General features: G+C 43.7%; 1 protein-coding gene across 4 annotated transcripts in view; it reads left to right on the plus strand.

The window, feature by feature from the left end:
• Positions 1–23,182, plus strand: part of gbf1 (golgi brefeldin A resistant guanine nucleotide exchange factor 1) — a 75,162-nt gene that overhangs the window by 11,654 nt on the left and 40,326 nt on the right. For all 4 annotated transcript variants that reach the window (XM_087836989.1, XM_087836990.1, XM_087836991.1 and 1 more), the window contains exon 4: positions 22,029–22,160. In XM_087836989.1, the coding sequence (XP_087693115.1) occupies positions 22,029–22,160 (132 nt within the window). The remainder of the gene's footprint in view (positions 1–22,028; positions 22,161–23,182) is intronic.

Here is a 23,182-nt window from a genome sequence, read left to right on the forward strand (position 1 = left end):
CCTAGTGCTGGTTCGCCGCTGTAAATCTGGCCAGTTAACCGGGGAATGACAGGCAGGGCTTAGGCCCAGTTTGAAGTGGGGATGCAACTGTTGTTCTGTTTCAGACGCTCTCAACAATGTGCTGAGTGGATCGAGAGTCCCACCAGAGGGCTATTAATCATCCTGTCGGTGGGGGTGGGGGGTCTGGAGTTAGTCACAGAGGCAGCAGAGAGCTACATGGGACAAAGGGTCGAAGGATCTGGATGTTCTGACAGAGCTGAGAAGAAAGCAAACTCTTCCTCATGAACCCCGAGCTGAAGGAAGAGGAGGAGGAGGAGGAAGAGTCCAGCCTTGGCTTGAACATCACCGTTTCTGAAGTTTTAGTTCACTCGTAATAATCCTGAAGTGATTTCAGAGCTTAGTTTCAAGTCGTTGACCTTTCGTGGACATAATGTATTTCTGATGAATCTCTGACCAAAGGTCACAGAAGCACGATTTAAACTGTTATGATTCCTAAATGTAGTCGCTGCCACACATCCTGTGTTGGAGTCTTTCCTTTGGATGCAGTTAGCTTAAGGACAGTCTGCAGCAATGGAGGAATTTCCTTTTGTTGGCACTTATCAGCTTCACCTCCAAATAATATGATTGCTTGTTTTTTGGCTTATTATTATTATTATTATTATTATTATTGTTGTTATTATTGTTATTGTTGTTATTATCAATCTTTAGGGATAAAGGGCTCATCGTTTTTCTGTAGTTTTAGTTTTTTTAGACATAAATGATGGAGCTGATGTACAAACCCAGCATTATAAGATGTATTTGTGTTGTCAGCTTTGACTGGATGCTTAGGATTGTGTTTTAATGTGCTGTTAGCATGTTGTTACTGGGTGGTGGTTTGACTTCACCACAGGAACATCAGCCGGTTTCATGGCCTGTGCTAGCTGCCTCTTCATCACTTCCTGTCAAATCCAATGAATTTTGCCTTTAGTTTCTAATCCTAACTGTAAGTGAAGAAGGTCACAGCTGGACTGAAAGGCCAAAAAAGAACAAACCAACACGTCTTCATCTGGCCTGGTCAAGAACAGTTTGTTGGGTTATGAAAAAGCTCCGACTGAGATGCCTTCATGACTGTAAAGACAGAGGGTTTACCTCCAGTGGTAACACATGGTTACAAAACATATCATGTCATGTGTTTAAGGATGAAATCAAACACGAATGATGGCATGAAGAAAGGATGCTGATGATGCACAGCAAGCCTCAAACATGTTAGTAACATGCACAGTGACTCCTCCGCTTCATAGTTCAGTGGAACGCTTTCTTATGGCCTTAATTCCTGCTAATTTTGGCTCGACGACTCAAACGAACGTAACTTGAAACAAAATGGTGAACATTCGGTGTCTTTTGTGCCATGACGGGAACTCGTTTTTTTAACCCTTCAGCCGTAAAAAGGAGTAACGCAGGAGCTTCCAGCCCATACAGGAGGTGCATCTACCAAAGCTCTCGGACAACTAATGGGCACTGTTGTCAGTCGGTACCAGACATGCTGGCTGTTTATTCTGATGGTTACTTAGTCCGGTAAGCTCTTTGTCTGAGTGTCTACCAGTTGGAGCATAGTTGTTGAAACACTACACATCTGATTTTTACATGTTTTGTTAACCACGAGAACGGGAGGCTCATTCTGGGCTCTCCCTGAGGAACAGGGTGAGGAGGTGGGTCGGGGCTCCTCCACATCGAGGGGAGGCAGCTGAGGCTGGGCATGTCCTGCTGGAGACCCCGATGTTATTAGAGTTATTAGATTTTCAAATGTTATTATCTCATATTTTATGACTACGTGAGCATCTTTTATAGAACATGTTTTCATTCGTAAGTGTTCCTCTGCTGTGTTACGGTGATGATGTTTCACAGCAGATTCGTTACTGCAGAATGTGATGAATGGTTTCAATGATTTGTTTTTTACATTAGACTCAAATTTAACTCAGAAACACTCAGATGTTAAGAGTTAGAGTTGGTTACTCAGATGTTAGTCGACTGAAAAACAAATTGCAGGAGCGTCCCTATTAAAGAAGGAAGTCATCCAGAATTAGAGACTTTGGAGCTTTCAGACACAAACAGGTGCATTTTGTCACTTTTGCTGGTCAGCTGTTGATCAGACGCTCCCGGATGAGAAACATGCAGAATGAGAAAAGTGAAAGCGGATCATTGAGTGAAACAGATGAACCAGAACTGGTTTGTAAAAATGCTGCAGCTTCACTGGTGTGGAACTGGTTTAGCTTTCGTCCCTCAGATACACAACAAAGCACTATTTTTGGTAGCGCATGCTAGCGGGCCGTCGTTATTACCGTGTTGTTTGGAAAATACGGCACACTTAAAATCAATCCTTTGATTTTTCTGAGAGTCGACAGAGCCCCTTATAATCCCGTGTGCCTTATGTATGAACTCTGGTTGTGTTTACTGACCTCGAAACGATTTTATGTGCACGGCGCTCGAAAATCTGTCAAATGTTTCAGTACGACGTTGCTAAGCTACGAAGCCGCACCGCTTGATGGATTGTTGGAGCATTACGGCTATCGTAGGCGGAGCCTCGCGGAGTGATACATACTGTGCTTCAACATAATATTACCGTATTGTGTGTGTATAACCTCTTTTTAAGTGTTGTGGATATTATACATGGTTATGCTGAGGATATGTCGGCCAGTTTCCACTGGAAATGCCTTTTGGTTAAACTGTCAGCGAGGAATTTGCATTTGCACTGTTAAATTTTATATAACTTTAATGCAGATAAAAAACAGCTGCTTGTTTAAGTGAAAATACATTGATGGTTTTTTATTGACACTAATAAAGTTGTGGAGTTGTAAAGTATTTTGTCTCGTGTCAATTATATCGTCAGTTATATCGTTATCACAAATTTTCAAATGTATATCGTGATAAATATTTTTGGTCATATCGCCCTGCTCTACTCCCGGACAGTGTTGTCCACACCCAGGACGCTGGGACGGTTTCTCTTAACTTATCCTTGGGCCATAGACTGGATGCAGTGTGTGGACAAAATGAATGTGTGTGACTGAATGAAGCTTGTAGTAACATGTGCTTAGAGTGGAAAAGTGCTCTGTATGTTGTACATGGCTGTGGAGTGTGAATCACACAGAAGGAAAGTGGTGAAGAGGCTGTTGTTGGGGTTCTCCCTAGAAAGGTAGCAAAGCTGGTCAAATCACAGTACACAGTTCACTACCTGTGTATGCAGCACCCCCACCCTGCCTGTGGAGGTGAGGGTGTGTGTAGGTGGTAGAGAGTTAGAAAATAAGGGCTTACGTTATATTAGTATTTCAGGGAGGAAGCGTCTTGCTGTCTTGCTTGTGTGATGCTTGCATCCTTAAGCCTTCGGTGTCTCAGTGTGAATCCCACACTGGTTTGATGGACTGGGTTAATAAACCTCTCAGCAGCCATCCACACACACACACACACACACACACACACACACACACACACACACACACACACACACACACAGCTGCCTGTTATTTCATGCCCCCATAAGGGAGCTGTGACCACAGACGTTGTAATACACATATCCAATTAGCTAAGGATTGCATCACATGTCTCTGGATTCTCATGGAGTGTCCACGCTCGCCTGTCCTACACACAGCACATCAGTTTTTACGTGTTCCTGTCCTCAGTTAAACATTACATCATTTATAGTACTCTGACCTCTGCAGCCTGATTTCTCTTTGCAGTTTAAACAGTGTGAATGTCTTTATTTACTCCACATAGAAGTTTTTCTGTTCAAAGTTACAACTTTAAACGTGTTTTTTAAAGATTGCTAATGGTAAAATGTTAATGAACTAGTACATACACAGGACCTTTTTCCTCGATTTGAGAACCCACCTCATGTTCTCCTGCGACTCTTATTCACACTTGATGCTACAGGCGTCGGTTTCTCCTCGGAGGACGTCAGTCCACTCAGTTTTTTTCTTTTAGTCTTTTGTTTGAAACATACACGAGTTTTAGTCGTGTGTTGTTCCTGTGACAGTTTAACGCCCTGTGAGTTTTCTGTGGCTGCAGTTCATTTAATGTTGCTATGCAGGGCTGTACGACCCATGTCTCATCTCATAACAAAAAACATTTTTCTGTAAATTCAGTGAATAGTTTGTACAATCACCACATTAAAAGTACTCTTTCTTTTTTCATGTAAGGTCAGTAATCCAAAATGAAATGAATATGGATCTTTCATGGCCTTAACACACCAGCAGTTATCAGTTTCCGGTGTGCTGGTCATTGAAACAGTCTACAAACCTGCACAGTGTCCAGTCTGTGTGCAACATCATACAGCGTTGTGTTGTTTGTCCACGTGTCTGTTGTTGCAGCCGAGGATGCTACGTTGCAGATTTCAGCACTTGCAGTATAAATGAAGTGAATCAACTTGTGTGACGTGTTTTTGGCTGAGCGTTGTGTAGCTGGAGTGTTGAGCAGTGCACAAAAGCATAAATCTACAGTGAGGTCAATAAGTATTTGATCACCCTGTGATTTTGCACGTTCTCTTAGAGATCATGGAGGGGTCTACAGTTTTCAGCATAGCTGCATTTCCACTGTGAGAGACAGAAATGTCTTATACTGGACAGAAACAATTTTTTGGACTGGCACAAATCATCTGTGTTCTTCTTCTTTGATGCAGCACACCTGATTGTTCTGTAAATAGATTTAAATGGTTATATAAAAAATGCCTGAGGCATTGGCTGCATTTTTAGGTAAATAGTACCAAATAACTTTGTTTGCAAAACTTGTGCATAATTTTTAGAAATGTACAATTTCTATTTGCATTTCAAGTTATAAAAATAATTCCTTAAACATGTTTGTGGATTCTGCAGTAAAAAATAACCTTTTTCTACTCAGATTTTACATTTTTTGCCTAAATTTAGATCAACTGTGCTAATATCCATAATGTCAAAATGGAAAAAACTCCAATTTCAAATATTTGAGGTTGTGCTGAAAATAGTGAAAGCAAACAAGGCAAGATGAACAGTTTTTAAAGGTGAAATATAGAAGTAAAAGTGGTCAAAAACGGCCAATTACACCCTGGACCCCAGAGGGTTAAACAGTCGAGCTACACTCTGCTCGTGGTTCTAAGTTAGTAGCACCTGTCTGAGGTCGTTAGCTGTCATAAAGACCCCTGTGCACCCCACAATCAGCCAAAGTCTAAGTAGCAACATGGGCAAAACCAAAGAGCTGTCAAAAGACACGACACATAATTGTAGAGCTGCAAAGTGTGTGTTACTGTGTTTGTGTAACCACAGTAACCCTGTGTCACAGTATCTGACTCTACTCCCTTTAAGTTTGGAGAACGCGTGAGAAGAACAAAGAAAATAACATCAGTATATAGAAAATATAAAACTGTTCTCTGAACATGAAGTGCTGTCCAGGGAGTGAGCTGCTCCCAGGCTGCTGCTCGCTTGTTCCTCATGTTCTGTGTGGAAGAGAATAAGGCCACGTTACGGTACTTTTATTTTGAAAACGTGGTAGCAGCCAGTTAGCCAGTTGTGGCTGTTCTCTAACGTTCTCTCAGTTTAGGACTGCAGCAGCACTCGTCCGTCTGCAGCTGTTGTGAGCTGGCTGATCCACACTGACTCTGCGTTGGGTGGAGAGCTGCTTGCTATATTCACTCTTGCAGCTCCTTGTCCTGCTGCAAATGCAAATCAGCAGCACTGATCAGACCATTGAAGATCAAAGATTCAGGACTTTCTCCTCTGACTCGTGTGAACATTGCCCATCGCTGTATAGATCACAGCTGGACAGATGTTTCTGAAAAGATTTTTTTAAATAACTACTGATCGATTAGAAATGTTTGCTCTTTTTTTGTAACTTCTGAAAAACCTCGTTGATCACGTAAAGGCCGAATCGTGTCCGTCCCAGACCCCTGTACTGGTGTTTACAGAGAGCTTCATCGTTTCCACCCACAGACACAGTGGCCACACCATTTTCTTTAAAGGTGACAAAGGGGATAGCCAATTGTTTTTCTGTTTATCAGAGGTGACATGACCAGTGGCGCAAGGGGGCGAGGAGGCCCTGTGTTGCCATAACTAAATATACATCCCTGACAGCTCCATAATAGGTTCCAGGAAGTTCAGTCAAAAATAAAAACAAAGCAACATTTCTAGCTGATTGGCTTTGAAAGGCCGTTTTTCCTTGCTGAATGGGAAAAATGTGGACTTCAGCATTCCATGGCCGTGATGCCAGTCGGATTGGATAGGCGCAGCCTTGCGTGTGCAGAGCGAGCGCGATGTGAGGGAGACACATTGCACTGCAGAAACCAACTTTATGGGAAAGAATTTGTCTACATGTTTGAAAAAAACAGCAGATACTGGGAATGTTTTCGTACATCTGTCATCTTATCATGCGTTATTTAGAAATGTGCACGTGTTTCTGTGCTTTAAGCGTGCGGTGTGGTTTCCGGGTGTTCTTCTGTTGGGAGGTTTTTGGTTCTGTGGTGTCTTATGGTTCATATCTGTGCAGGCTGAAATCCAGAAATACTTGCAACCATCTAACCCACGATTTAAAAATGATCCGTGTAATTCCTCGAGGAACAAAGTCAAAGCGATGGAGCAGCTTTTTATTCCTCAACGCTGATTTTTGAAGCAGTTTATTTGCAGTCACGTGCACATCGATCATTGTCAGTGCAGATGCTGATAAATGCATAAAGATAATGTGCTCTCTGGAACGCCTCTCATTTGCTCAGCTGCCTGGAATTACGCCACAGTATCTTAGAGGAGGCACTACTTGAGCTTGGTTTAGGATTACTGCGCTCTTGGCACACAGCCTCAGTGTTACTCTTCATCACTCCTTTAGAAAAATGTTTTATCCCCCCCCACCCCGCTTTTACCTCTCAAGTTTGGTTAAATTATGTGCTGAAAGATGTTTTATGACAAACAGCAAGCCCTGGGGAAGTGCACTTTGTACATGGGTGGAAGTGGGCTGCAATGTGAACAGCAGTGAAGTGGCTCGTTTTTCTCCTCTCTAACCACTCAGTCTGTCCTCACGTTGGCACTCACAGCAGGCAAGGAAACGTGGATTTCATGGAAGCAGCAAAAGTCTGCTTTCATTTGAAACGATCAGCACACTTTCTTACTGAAAGTGAACTAACTGTAAAAATGATTGGCTGACATCTCTGCAGTATAACAGTAGACCGCTACTTCTCTGTGATGCCCCCGCACACCTGCGCTCTCTCAGGTGTGTTTCTGCTGTGCAGCTCACGGAGGCCCAAAGGGGCATGGACTGTGACGGGCAGTTCAGTGCCCCACTGTGGATCAACCTGACGGGGTTTAATGTCTCCCCACCATCCACAGTGTTGTTCATGTGTTGCCATGGACAGCTTACACGTTTCATCACTTTTTCAAACTGACGACTTATGGGCGACCTTTGCCCTCGGTATAGAGCACGGTCATGTAGACCTGAAATAGATGGCAGCACTGAGGAATAGATGAGTGGGTCATAAGCTTTAAGCTGAATGTCCAACGTGTTCATGAAGCCGGTGCACCAGTACAAACAGTCCCTGTACAATCCCACCATGGTTTTCTGTTAAAATAGCACAGTTCACACAGTTATACATACACTGGTTTAGTGTTTCCAGCTTTGATTGTATACCTGCCTCTATGACTGATAACTGTGGTGAACAGTAGTTGTAGCTGGCATCTGTTTATTGGCCTCAGTCCTGCTCATTGTGTCACTGCATGTTACCACTGTGCTGCTGGTGTCTTTTGGAGCATTGGCACCTGTTGTTAGCTACCAAAGAACAAGCCTACCACAGCTTATCTCTACAGTCTTTCATGCTGTAGTGTCAGTTTTTGGAGACTTTGCAACCCTTATGCAACCTTTACATCCCAGATTTTAATCAGATGTTGGTAACAGATCATCTAAATCAAGGGTCGGCAACCCTAGGCACGCGTGCCACAGTTGGCACGGGAAGGGTTAACTGATGGCACGACCATAGCTGGACTGGCCATTGCTGGTGATTTTTCGTTTTTATGGGCCGATGATTTTTTTTTTTTTAATAGTGTGTGGCAGCGTGTAGCACTTTGTAACAGCATGTAACAGCATGTAGCACTTTGTAACAGCGTCTAACAGCGTGTAGCACTTTGTAACAGCATGTAACAGCATGTAGCACTTTGTAACAGCATGTAACAGCATGTAGCACTTTGTAACAGCGTCTAACAGCGTGTAGCACTTTGTAACAGCGTGTAGCACTTTGTAACAGCGTGTAGCACTTTGTAACAGCGTGTAGCACTTTGTAACAGCGTGTAGCACTTTGTAACAGCGTGTAGCACTTTGTAACAGCGTGTAGCACTTTGTAACAGCGTGTAACAGCGTGTAGCATTTTGTAACAGCGCGTAGCACTTTGTAACAGCATCTAACAGCGCGTAGCACTTTGTAACAGCATGTAACAGCATGTAGCACTTTGTAACAGCGTCTAACAGCGTGTAGCACTTTGTAACAGCATGTAACAGCATGTAGCACTTTGTAACAGCATGTAACAGCATGTAGCACTTTGTAACAGCGTCTAACAGCGTGTAGCACTTTGTAACAGCGTGTAGCACTTTGTAACAGCGTGTAGCACTTTGTAACAGCGTGTAGCACTTTGTAACAGCGTGTAGCACTTTGTAACAGCGTGTAGCACTTTGTAACAGCGTGTAACAGCGTGTAGCATTTTGTAACAGCGCGTAGCACTTTGTAACAGCATCTAACAGCGCGTAGCACTTTGTGACAGCGTGTAGCACTTTGTAACAGCGTCTAACAGCGTGTAGCACTTTGTAACAGCGTGTAGCACTTTGTAACAGCGTCTAACAGCGTGTAGCACTTTGTAACAGCGCATAGCACTTTGTAACAGCGTGTAACAGCGTGTAGCACTTTGTAACAGCGCGTAGCACTTTGTAACAGCGTCTAACAGCGTGTAGCACTTTGTAACAGCGCGTAGCACTTTGTAACAGCGTCTAACAGCGTGTAGCACTTTGTAACAGCGCGTAGCACTTTGTAACAGCGTCTAACAGCGCGTAGCACTTTGTGACAGCGCGTAGCACTTTGTAACAGCGCGTAGCATTTTGTAACAGCGCGTAGCACTTTGTAACAGCGTCTAACAGCGTGTAGCACTTTGTAACAGTGTGTAACAGCGCGTAGCATTTTGTAACAGCGCGTAGCACTTTGTAACGGCGCGTAGCATTTTGTAACAGCGTGTAACAGCGTGTAGCATTTTGTAACAGCGCGTAGCACTTTGTAACAGCGCGTAGCACTTTGTAACAGCGTGTAGCACTTTGTAACAGCGTGTAACAGCGTGTAGCATTTTGTAACAGCGCGTAGCACTTTGTAACAGCATCTAACAGCGCGTAGCACTTTGTGACAGCGTGTAGCACTTTGTAACAGCGTCTAACAGCGTGTAGCACTTTGTAACAGCGTGTAGCACTTTGTAACAGCGTCTAACAGCGTGTAGCACTTTGTAACAGCGCATAGCACTTTGTAACAGCGTGTAACAGCGTGTAGCACTTTGTAACAGCGCGTAGCACTTTGTAACAGCGTCTAACAGCGTGTAGCACTTTGTAACAGCGCGTAGCACTTTGTAACAGCGTCTAACAGCGTGTAGCACTTTGTAACAGCGCGTAGCACTTTGTAACAGCGTGTAACAGCGCGTAGCACTTTGTGACAGCGCGTAGCACTTTGTAACAGCGCGTAGCACTTTGTAACAGCGTCTAACAGCGTGTAGCACTTTGTAACAGCGCGTAGCACTTTGTAACAGCGTGTAACAGCGTGTAGCACTTTGTAACAGCGTGTAGCACTTTGTAACAGCGTCTAACAGCGTGTAGCACTTTGTAACAGCGCATAGCACTTTGTAACAGCGTGTAACAGCGTGTAGCACTTTGTAACAGCGCGTAGCACTTTGTAACAGCGTCTAACAGCGCGTAGCACTTTGTGACAGCGCGTAGCACTTTGTAACAGCGCGTAGCATTTTGTAACAGCGCGTAGCACTTTGTAACAGCGTCTAACAGCGTGTAGCACTTTGTAACAGCGTGTAGCACTTTGTAACAGCGTGTAGCACTTTGTAACAGCGTGTAGCACTTTGTAACAGCGTGTAGCACTTTGTAACAGTGTGTAACAGCGCGTAGCATTTTGTAACAGCGCGTAGCACTTTGTAACGGCGCGTAGCATTTTGTAACAGCGTGTAGCACTTTGTAACGGCGTGTAACAGTGTGTAGCACTTTGTAACAGTGTGTAATGGCGCGTAGCATTTTGTAACAGCGCGTAGCACTTTGTAACAGCGTGTAACGGCGCGTAGCATTTTGTAACAGCGCGTAGCACTTTGTAACAGCGTCTAACAGCGCGTAGCACTTTGTGACAGCGCGTAGCATTTTGTAACAGCGCGTAGCACTTTGTAACAGCGTGTAGCACTTTGTAACAGCGCGTAGCACTTTGTAACAGCGTGTAACAGCGTGTAACAGCGCGTAGCATTTTGTAACAGCGCGTAGCATTTTGTAACAGCGTGTAGCACTTTGTAACAGCGTGTAGCACTTTGTAACAGTGTGTAATGGCGTGTAACACTGTAATCCCAGGTGTGAAGCGCAGGCGTGAGGAGCTGAATGTAGGAGAGCTTTTTAAGTGTGTGGCTGCTGTATACCCTCACTATCCCCAACGATAATGAGATGGCAGAGATCAGCATGCAGAACTAAGTCAGTGGTGTACTTTTGCTGTGTTTGGAAAGACACACTGGCTGCCAGGGAAACCACACTGCTCCGTTGCCTGCTCAAAGCACTCTCCCCTTTAGCCCAGGGTAAACTGAAACAGCCAAGATTAGTATTCATCCCTCTTAATGCTGTAGCTTATAATATAGTCATTAGGTGACTTGAGACTAAGCCATCCCACCTAACTGCTGTGATTTATTAAACACACAGAGGATTTGCTGTCAATGCAGTGTGGACATAAAGCGAGCGTCACGTCTAAGTACAGTGGTATCAGCTTATTAATGCTGATGAGCTGTGCTGTAAGTGGTTACATTCAAACTGAGGGATGAAATGGGATGACTCTCAACTGAATCCTGCTTTCCTGCATTTAGTCAAGTATCTGAGTTGCATCGCAACCAGCTAGCATGTAGGCTGCTGGTGTTTGACTGTGTGTCAGTTTACCAGCCTGTATTTGTGCTCAGTGTGTAGTTATACTTGCACATCAAGTAAAAGTTATTTTCTTAGTGTAGGACGTGGTAGCTATTTGCATACTGGTGTTCCTTTTTCTTACTTCTTTAACTGGGTGTTGTTTCTAAAGTCAGCACAGCAATCTTCTCAGGCTGCTTTGTGTTGTAAGAGAGAGTCAGACGTTCTTCTCTGGTACTTTTGGAAAAACTGGGCTCAGGAATGGGCAGCATGACTGGTGAGGCAAACGGAGCTGAGTACACACTTTCTGAATAGGCTTTGTGACATGTTCAAGCCGGGACACCCATCTAATTCTGTCAATATATCGATAACTATATTAACCAAATGTCATGTAACGTGTGTGACATGTGTGAGATGGATAATTATTCTTTGGCAGGGAAACGAGACAAACCCATCTCAGGTGTGATGTTTGGATTGTGGATGCATTTCCAGTTTGGAGACTGGTTTTGATTTAGAAGGTTTTCATGAGGAAATCTGAATATGACATGTTAGTATAGACAAGGCAGCAGCAAGGTGGAAACTAAAGGTATTATTATGGGATATTGGATGTTATAACCCCCCAGAGTAATAAGTGTTTTTGGTGTGTTTCATTGGAGCCAAAAACAAGCTAAGAAACAAAGCTAGGCCCTCCTGGCAATAAGAAGGTAATGTGTCTGCTTCACATCATAATGACCTTATGGGCTACTGTTTTAGTGTAGCAGGATTATACCAGATTATAATATTTAAATTAATCCTAATTTAGGCTGTTTCTGTTTAATACTACATGAAAATGTTATTAAAGCAAACTTCAAGAAGTGTGACCATTACCAGGAAACACCTGTGGTACTTTCTGTGTAATTAGCAGGAATAAGGACTGTTTTTATTACTACTGAAAGTATCATTAGCTACCAAACACAAGCACCTTTCTTCACCTTAGTGTTCAAGACATGTGGCCACAGATCTGACGATCAGATCACCAAATCCACCCGTGAAGCTTTCAGTTTACCGCTCAGTTTACGTTCCTACCATCACCTAAGGCCCGGTGCTCTGGGTGGTGAGGTCGGGGCAGCAGACATGAGTTTCCTTTGAAGAGTAGCTGGGCTCACTCCATCTCCTACAGAGAGCCCAGCTTCTCTTGGAGAGTAGAGCTGCTGCTCCTCCACAAACTCCTCCTTTAGGCACAGGTGTCACAGTCGTTGTTGCCCTGCCTTTGTCTTAAGTCTTTAGACGTATGATTCACTTTAATCCTACTAAGTCTTTAAGTCTTTGTAGTGTTTTGTTTTTAATTGGTTCAGGTCAAACTGAATAGATTTAATTGAGTTTAGACATAAACACAGGTGTCTTAATTTTAGAATAGACAGCAGATCTAAAGATGTTTCTCCTAAATCAGTGCTGGGGAAGTCCAGGCCTCGAGGGCTGCTGTCCTGCAGCTTTCAGACGATGATCCAACACAGCTGATTCAAACGGCTAAATGACCTCCTCAACGTGTCGTGAAGTTCTCCAGAGGCTAATGACCTCATCATGTGATTCAGGTGTGTTGACCCAGGGTGAGATGTGAAGCCTGCAGGACAGCGGCCCTCGAGGCCTGGACTTCCCTGCCCCTCGAGGCCTGGACTTCCCTGCCCCTCGAGGCCTGGACTTCCCTGCCCCTCGAGGCCTGGACTTCCCTGCCCCTGTCTTTAATGGTACTTGGTGATTGTGAAGAACTGCCTGTAAGGAGATCTTTACAATTCAATGGTAGTTTTTCAGGCGCTGCATCAGTTGTTAATAGCGGCTGTGCGTTGTCTCCAGTAGAGTGCGCCTGCAGTGTGATCTGTGGGGGAGTGGCGTAGTGTGTGAACACTTAGCTTGCACAGTGTGTGGTTTCTGGAATCTCTCCCATTCTTTGGGAATGCCATTAATGGGGAGGTGAAGGAGAGCAGCAGGTGAAACAAATAAGGATGATAGCCACACACACACACACACACACACACACACACACACTCTCTTTCTGGCTCCTGCAGACTGGATGTTGGCACTGTCACCACATATGAAAATGATCACGATGGTGTTTGACACGAGGTTATTTTGCTATTAAATACACAACAGTCTGATTCCACATCATTTGGATGTGTGTGTCTAAAGTCACATGTAGACTTGAGTATTTCCAGTGCAGCATCTTATTACTCATCAGCTGTTTGTTTTCTTGTCCTCATGCCTGCTGATATGTGGTGGACACGTCGACGTTCCCTGCATTTGCATTTTTCCTCACATCCATCATCCTTTGACTCTTCTTCGTTTCCGTGTCGTGGATCACTGACACAGTCTGAGCCTGAAACCATGTATTAGTTTATCCTGCTGACTGACAGTCCACAGCCTTACTCTATTTCCAACCTCACACACTCCCGGCTCTATGCGCTCTCGCTCCTGCTGCCCACCTAAAGTTTGCCCCCCCCTCTCCCACCTCCCTGTCCTGCATCATAACCAAGACGCACGCTGACATTGGCAAGGATACATGGTTAAAAGATGGGATGGAAATTGCGCGTCTTGCTCTCCACTGTTTGTTTTTCTGGAAATAGAGGTGATAATATGAGCCCATCTTATCTGAAGGGCACCTCACTGTGATACTACAAGCAAACACTTATGCATCCAAATGAAATGGAGCCGTTTGAATCAGGCGGCTGCATTTATGCTTTAAGAGCTGAGAGGATATGTCAGCAGTGACATTTTACACGATGTTCAGTGTGGAGCAGAATCTCTCCCACTTAACATCCCCATTAATACAGAACTGTTCGTATGTGCTCAGGTTTTAATTTGCTGTGATAAAACATCCGTTATCTGTAATCACAGTGACCGTGACCAGTGCTCATCCATCACAGAGGGGACAGCAGACTGTGAAACACATTAAGTGGACGCTGGGGCCCAGCCAGCTCCCTGCTGGAATAATGTAGTCATTGTGCAAAGTATGCACCATTGAAAATACATTTTACGTACAGGATAACAGGTGCAGAGCAGCACAGTGGCTGGCAGGCTGTGGCCTAGGCACGGTTTGGTAATAAAGTCATGCTGGCTGAATAATGCACCTGCTTCCTTTTTTATTAGCTCTGTTTTTCAGGCTGGAAACAGAAATCTGTTGGCAGCAGTAATGACTGGACATCATCTACATTTTTAGGCAAACCACAGTTTAACGGAGGCTTAACGATACGTGCATCTCATATCTGAGGCCTTCTCACCTGATGATAATAATGATGGGATTGGGTCAGTGAATGATGCACTTACTTATGTGTAGATCTAAAACATATTCATTCATTTTTAATTAATATCAAAGACAAGTCTGTGGTGGATGCTTTCACTGAAAACTCATTGTTACATTTGTTTGAAAAGCTGATCCAGCTTTGAGTTCTGCTCAGGCTTCAATGAACTCAAATGTTCATTTACTGAATACATTTATATTTGGATTAGGGCTGGGTGGTAACGTTATATATCACGATATATTCTTTTCTTCTGTATAACGTATTTTCCACACTATAAGGACTTAAAATCCTTTAATGTTCTCAAAAATCGAGAGTGTGCCTTATGTATGAATTCTGGTTGTGCTTACTGACCTCGAACCGATTTGGGCAGAAATCTGTTAAAAATGTTTTAGTACAGCTTTGGTAAGCAGCACTACTTGATGGATCGTCAGAGCATTACGGCTGCCGTAGTGAGGAGCTTCACGGAGGAATCTGGGTCCTAAACTCCGTCTGCTTCAGGTCCCAAAGTCAAACGAACATTGAGAGTTAAAAACGGTCTAAATTCTTTCATCTTTATTAAAATCATCAGTGTTGCTGCTTTACCAGGTGTAACAATTAAGTTTAACATCCATGAAAACAGAAGTTATTAAATTTAACGGAGTTAGAAGTTAACAGGAAGTTAGCTCGCTAGCTTCCACCTAAACATTTCATACCATGTTCTGACTGAGAGATTTTTGAAACTAATTCAAACGTACAGCTCTGATATTACTTCCAACATAAATGAAGACAGAAACTAAACAGCAGTGGCGTTTGCAGGGTTACTGAAGTTGGACTAGCTGGTATATAATGTTGTGCTACGTGTTTGCTAGCGACACAGCGATGTTAGCATAGCATTAGCACAGTGAAGCTGGAGGATGAACGCCAACTTTTTTTCACTCGATAAAAGTTAACGTGAGGGATTCTGGTGGTCAGGGACAAATGCAATCGCATAGCAGGATGCTATACACGGGGCAAACTTCAGTCAGGAGAACAACTGAGATAATTCATCCACAATACGAGGTTAGTTATTAATATACTGCAACAACATGGGAACAGAGCAGCTGCAGAGAATTCAACATTAATGAATCAATGTTACGGAAGTGGAGGAAGCGCAGTTTTTGGCTTTCCCCATATTTCAAAAGTGCTTCATCTCTTTGCTATGACTGTCGCCATAATTTGCAGATGATAATGGTTTTAGCCGCGGCGATGCTTTCGACCAAAACAGGTGCAGCTTGATGACATCATCAACATGCGCTATCGCAACAGAGCGGTATAATCAAAATCTCTATCGTTGGCCAAATTTATATCGTTTCTATCGTATATCGTTTCTATCGCCCACCCCTAATTTGAATTTACATTGCTTAACAAATATTTTGACCACGCCCAAATATAATGGTTAAGCCACCAGAATGCTAACGCTCTGTAAATGTAACGTTAAATTTTACAGTTAAATTTACTGTTTTAACAGAAAAGCATAACAAATATTAGAGCATGTTATTTGTTTTGTTAAAATGTGATGCAGTTTTTAGTGATTTCATGTTTACACTAAATACTAATATTGAGGAAGATTATTAGTAATTTAGCAGATTTGGAGCATTCCAGTGCAATAGCAGTATAATATATTATCTGTGCCACTGCAACAGGATTGGTGTACTGTTTATTATTCATCAGAGTTATTCTGCTTTTGCTTCTTAATGTTGTGATGTAGTAAAATGATGGAGCACTGTTTATTATTCTCCTGTTTTCACCTGAAGTTTTCACTCGTCTCACAGCTTTGAGAAAACAACACAAAGTTATATGAGGACAGTGTTTTAGTCACTATAGCAACTGAGGAAATAGTGGAAAATAAAACCTAACTCTGTGCTCTGCCTTTGCTCTTTGTACATAACAGGGCTGCCACAAACGATTATTTTGATAGTCGACTAGTCACCGATTATTTTTGCGATTAGTCGACTAATCAGATCATCATCCACTGGACGTAAAACTACAGCTTATTGCACCAGCAGCATCTGCTCTTATATAACTATCATTAGCTTACAGCTTTAAGTGTTTCAGGTATGTGCTAACTACAAATAAAGACAAGATGATAGTTTATTAAATTTTAATGACATTTGCAGATTGTTTCGGTGAAGTTTAATAAACTCCTTGCTATCTAAAATATAACAGGACACCGGAGTAAATTCTCGAGCATCTCACACTTCTGATAATCAGCTGTCTGCTTGATGTTTATTCAGCTGTGTAAAAACTATAACTTTAATCTCAGCCAAACCGATTTACTCAGGAACAAATAAAATACTAAAAAAAGCCAAACAATAACATTTTTAAGTTATCTAAGTGACTTATATATCATGTTTAACCTGAGTAGTGAAAGACGGCGGTGGGTTTGAAAACGATTAGCGGGAGTCCGGTGTTCTCACGGCTCTAGTTAGCCTTGCTGTCGCTACCCGAGCCGTACCGGAAACCCGATCGGTACCCCGCATGCGCAAATGTTGCGTCACTTCCTGTCTTTGCCAGCATTGCGACATTCAGTATATTTGAATGACACGGTTAGCGCCCAGTTAGCTCCTAGCATTTCTCAGCAGCGCTGCCTCCTTTTCGACTACCGGGACATTTAAACAATGAATAATCCGTTTACAAACAAATTCATGCTTTTCTCCTCAACAGAGAGCGTTCCCCGATTGAACAACAGCGCCGTAAAATAAGAAGAATGGCGCCTAATTACAGAGTTAATAATACAGACTTTGTATTATGTGACGTGAAGATTCATCAGCCAGATTAAGTGTTTACTGACAACTGACAGTGATAGCGGACATCATCATCACTATTCCAACAATCCTCTCCACAGACGAGTATAAACACACTCGACTATCAAATTTAACACGTTTGTAATGACTCTAATTCAGTTTACAATAGGGTTCATTCCCTTGGTCAGCAGGTGGCGGTATCCTCGAACACTGGGGAGTAAACTGCCATTAAACAAACAGAAGAAGCTGGCATCCTTGTACATGCAGTGCTGCCATCTTCTGTTTCAGTCCGTTATTACACTCTTAAATCCTACTACTTATTCCTGCGTCTTTTGTGGTCTTACAAAGCTTCAAACGACGCGTCGACTATTAAAGCAGTCGACGACGATTTTGATAGTCGACGTAATCGTGACTAGTCGACCAATCGTGGCAGCCCTAGTACATGATCCATCCAAATGTCTCAACCCGTGTTTTTTATCATTGTGATGACATCTGTCCTCTGCTTGCTACCTTCTCCAACCAACCTGTCCACAGCGAGCTCTCAAACTTGGGCTGAAAAATGTGGAAACGTAGTATTTTGTTCTTGTGCGGTTGGTGTCACTCATGGTGAAAGGATTGCTCAAATAAAATGTGTACTTTTAAATTTCAGAGCCACATTTTTGTCTGCCTCCCTTTCCTGTGTCTCTCCCTGATGCAGACAACACTACCACCTTAACATGGAGCTACTTCACTTTTAGTAAAATGTTGCATTTACAAACTCACCAGAAGTCATTTTCAAACAATTACGTGCACATCATCACCAACAGCTGTTCAGCCCATTGCAGGCTCCTTAGAGGGGACTGTTCAGGTCTTTACGCTGCACAGAGGCTCTGGACACATAAGGATGTTGTATTAAGTCTGAACTATACGTTTTAAAATACACACCTTATCCTCTCTGCCCCACAGAGTGGACTCTGTTCATGTGGACGTTTTCAGTTGCAGAAACGTCTCAGTGACCCACACAGCAGCTTTTTACTCACCTCCCCCTCCTCTCAGTGGCTTTATCACTATAGCAACCACGCCCCACAGCTGTGTGGTGATGTCACACTTCCTCTGTCATCGTGGCTGATCCTGTAGGTGTGTATGTAGGAGTATTCCTACACTAGCTTTAAAACAGATTAGCACAGCTGTGTTATAGTCCATACATCCAACAAACAGCATTCAAACATTTGTTGACCGGCCAGGTGTTATGACCTTTACAAAATAATAGGTCATACATACTCAAATTAATAGGGTTAGGGATATATTTGCTTAGCATGAGGCGCCTCAGCACTGCAGTCACAGACTTACTCGTGTCACTGGTGGGTTATCAGTGTGTGGGTCCGGGTAGAGGGTCACCGCTGCTGTTGTAGCACAGATGCTTTGATGCTTTGACCTGGCAGAGCTCCCACAGACACATGTGATCACAGATCACTATCGGTCAGTTTAGTGATGTTTATAACACAGGCTCTTATACACGTCCTTTCCATATATCACATTCTTAACATCTCTGTTCAGTAGAGCAGGGCGACATGACCAAAAATATTGATCACCATATACATTTGAAAATTTGTGATAACGATATAACTGAGGATATAATTGACACGAGACAAAATACTTTACAACTCCACAACTTTATTAGTGTCAATAAAAACCCATCAATGTATTTTCACTTAAACAAGCAGCTGTTTTTTATCTGCATTAAAGTTATATAAAAATTTAACAGTGCAAATGCAAATTCCTCGCTGACAGTTTAACCAAAAGGCATTTCCAGTGGAAACTGGCCGACATATCCTCAGCATAACCATGTATAATATCCACAACACTTAAAAAGAGGTTATACACACACAATACAGTAACATTATGTTGAAGCACAGTACGTATCACTCCGCGAGGCTCCGCCTACGATAGCCGTAACGCTCCGACAATCCATCAAGCGGTGCGGCTTCGTAGCTTAGCAAAGTCGTACTGAAACATTTGACAGATTTTCGTGTACGACATAAAATCGTCTCGAGGTCAGTAAACACAACCAGAGTTCATACATAAGGCACACGGGATTATAAGGGGCTCTGTCGACTTTCAGAAAAATCAAAGGATTGATTTGAAGTGTGCCGTATTTTCCAAACAACACGGTAATAACTAGCATGCGCTACCAAAAATAGTGCTTTGTTGTGTATCTGACGGACGAAAGCTAAACCAGTTCCACACCAGTGAAGCTGCAGCATTTTTACAAACCAGTTCAGGTTCATCGTTTCATTCAACGATTCGCTTTCACCGCCATGCTTTTTCCGACGTGTGAGTATGTAAACAAAGGCACTGCGCATGCGTGTTCTACCCATATTCTATCGTCATATTTCATTTTTCTATCGTTGCCCAACGTTATACCGGTGTTACCGTGAACGGTATGATATGGCCCAGCCCTACTGTTCAGTTTTAATAAATATAAATGACAAACCTCACAGCAGGCCTGTCAAACCTATGGCCCAATTATACAGTTATATCTGCCCCGCGAGATAATTTCACATGTCAATTATTAATGTCCCGTCAGTGTGGGAGCCGCGTGTTCAGCCCTGAATCAGTGCAGGCAGGGGTGGGACTGTATTTCAATGGGCACACCATGTGACCAATCACATGTAACGACAGACTGGGATCATACCATTATGTGAAAGAGTCAAAGGGGCAGACGTTCCAAAGACTGTAGTGGTACAGGCCAGGTACACTGGGACACGTGAAGAGAGCAGCTTCTGACTGATAACAGGATGAGAGCAGAGTTTCTTAGGAAAATGACAAAGATTCAATGTGCAGTTATTGAACGTCCCATAAATAAACTATGTGCAGTGTGTGCATGTTACCACACAAAGTCATGAAGAAATAAACGACTACATGACAGAAAAGTTTCTACTTTACAAAGTTCTGTTTGTTTACAGTATAAAACCCCAAAAACCTTTTCTGCTGTTTTCATGATCATTGAAGCTGTCACAGCAGCTTTTTCTTTATCATGTAGAAGAACATTAAACATGTGTCACAGCGATGTGGTGACCTCTGACCTCGCACTGACTTGGCAAAGGAAAACGAGGAGCATGAAGTCGGCAGTGACAGGATACTGCTGATACCTGAACGGGACAGTAAGTGCTGACTGTGCACTGATGGTCGTGAGCAAAGGGAGGAAAACGCCACACTGTTGTGTTTGTGGCCTCATTTATATCTGTTCTCATAAATAGCAACACATGTCTGAAATCAGCAGACGTCTGTTCTGGTTTATTCCCCACACAGTCCAGTCAGCCCTGTAACTCCCTCTTAAAGGAACATGGAAGTTAGTGGGTCTCCATCATTAGCAGAACTCCGTGTTGTGCTCAGATCCTGCATGTTGGGATTGTAGAGCTCCACCACTGTGTTTGGAAAGCCTCACAAAGACAGCACAATAAACAGTTTGCTCTCTGCTTTTGTCCTTTTTGTCTGAACAGTGTCTTCAGCTCAGATTCATCTGCTGTAGTTGCTCCCTGTGCTCTAAGCTTTTCTGCTCCAGTGCCAATAGATGCGCATGTGTTAAAGACGGCCTGTGTTGTTCAGAGAGTTTGCCTCATCCTGATGTGCTCTCTGGGGGCAGAGCTTCACCCCCGGCTCTCTTCCCTTCCTTTGCGAGGCCCATTTGTGAAGGTAATGCACACATGGCTGGATCCTCTCCTACAGCTCTGAGCAGAGACGAGCTCCAGCAAGTCAAGGTAGATGGGATCAGGCTCATGGTGAATCATAATGGCTTCATTTCACAAACTGGTTTTCTTTGCTCTCCAGTCAAGCTCAGCTCCAGTTGGACTGTATGCAGCAAACACAGCTCATCGAAGGCAGCACGCGCCTCTGACTGAAAACTCATTTATTTATTGTAGTTTGGTCAGTCGAAGCTTGGCTGCAGCATAATTATTTATTTTCCTTCTCAAAGGCCACAGAGAGGCTGTGAGGCCCCGTGTTTACTGATGGCCCATCGCCTCTGATGAAGTCGTCTAACTACATGTGTGTGAATATAAAGTAATAAGCCACTGCCACCCTCCTGTAGAAAGCTGATGGACACCTATCATAGTCTCGTACTAAAAGTGAGCACCGAGGCTTTGTGATGGTGACGTTTGTGAAAGAACGGCTCTCAGGACCAGGGATGGGTTTCCATAACTGCTTCATCCAGGCCTTGCAGTGCAAGCCACCAGACACAGTGGTGTGAAACAAGCCTCCACTGGACTGTGAAGCAGTGGAGACATGTGTGAAGTGATGCTTCTGACGAGCAGCACCTGACTGCACTGTGCTGCATGTGTGCATTCACTGTCACTGCTGCAGCGCACGGAGGCAGCTCCCAGCGTCGTGTCTTTTAGGCTGTCACCTCGGAGCACACAGTGGGTCGTGGTCCTTTGTAAATATGCTCTTAAATCATTATATTGATTCATGTTATTTACTGTTCATCACTTTGATCATTATCTGTTAAGTGTGTGATATAAAAAGCTGGAGTGTTGGCGCTCACAGACTGAAGTCTGATTGTTCTTTGGTCGGGTTTTGCAGATTGACTCTAAAATCACTGGTGGAGGTAAAAATGAAGAAGAATAGATCAATAATGGGGAGGGTGGAGCCTCTTTACCCAAATGCTAACCTATGCTACTGTTAGCACACTTCTCTCCCTGCCTTATCAAAGATCTTCCTCCCCCCTCGTCTCCCCCTCACCGTTAGGTAAAACACAGGTCGAGCCTCCGTCATGTTACTTCCTCATCGATTTCTCGGCGCAGCTGTTTGCACAAACCATCATTTGCAGTCTGGGGAAATGTTTGCTCCAGATCACGACAGTCATAAAGCCTCTGCAGACGACCGTGTGCCTGATTATGTGTGCCTGCATTGTTTTTCAGAGCTGTCAGATGTTGAACCCAATATTTTCCTGAGGCCTTTCCTGGAAGTCGTGCGCTCCGAGGACACCACTGGACCAATCACAGGCCTCGCTCTTACCTCTGTCAACAAGTTCCTGTCTCACGGCCTCATCGGTAAGAAAATGATGTTACCTGTATGTGAAAATGAGCTGGTTTCCAGACAGTAGTGGCTTCACGTGAAGACTAAACATGCTGATGAATGGACTCGATTCTTAAACAAACCCAATGAAAAAGCACCATTTCCCAGTTTAATCACATCTCCTTCAACTGGTAAGACTGGTGTGGGAGTGGTTCTAGCTCTAACATTAATAACAGGAGGGTTCCTGGTAATTAATTAGATAAATAGCAGAAAAACAGTTAAGCGTGAGCCTCGGGGGAGCAGCCTCCTTTTTTCTAGGTTAGATCCAGGACGAATGTGGCGCCTGTGTCTGTGACTCAGCAGATGGAGTACGAATACTCGGCTGAGGTGACTTTCTTTATGAGGAAACCAGCTTCAGGTGAAGTCCAGGAGCGCAGTCGGCCCAGGAACATGTTCCTGTTCTTCACAGCTGATGCAGAATGACCTGAAGGTCGCTGCCATCGTTGGCCTCATCAGGCAAATGTGGCCCAGCGTCTGCCAAGTGTGACGATGCATCACCAGGTGTTGGTGTGAGCAGCGTGACGGTCACACAGCTGTAGGCAGCCTGTCAGAGAGCTGCTGGGAAACTTGGTGCTCGCTCCTTTACATCGAAGCTTTCGTGTGAAGGATGTGAATCAAACTGAGGAGCAGCTTCAGTCGCTGCAGAGTTGCAGGGCAGTCAATAGTTACGATGCATAGATGCTGAGACGCCAACTGAACCAATCCCAGCCGTCTGTGTTTGACTGACTACAGTAATGCTCCACTCACTGTTAGTGCACGTGAAGCTGGTGATCCAGGCCAGCTACGGAAAGACCTGAAACTTGCTGCATGTCATTAAGTTTCTGAGCAAGTAGCAGATGGACAGAACAAACATGACCGTTCCAGTCACATACTGCCACCTGCTGGCCACACAGACGCCACAGCGTAAGCTTTGGTGGATTTCTGTTTCCTCACTGAGCGTCGTGTTGGCCTGTGAGTCTGTGAAGCTGCCTGCAGTCACACACCTGTCAGAGTGCAG

The sequence above is a fragment of the Neolamprologus brichardi genome, unplaced genomic scaffold, assembly GCF_056152115.1.
Source record: "Neolamprologus brichardi isolate AB-2024 unplaced genomic scaffold, ASM5615211v1 NODE_ptg000032l+_length_1147064_cov_1, whole genome shotgun sequence".
NCBI classification, from domain to species: Eukaryota; Metazoa; Chordata; class Actinopteri; order Cichliformes; family Cichlidae; genus Neolamprologus; species Neolamprologus brichardi.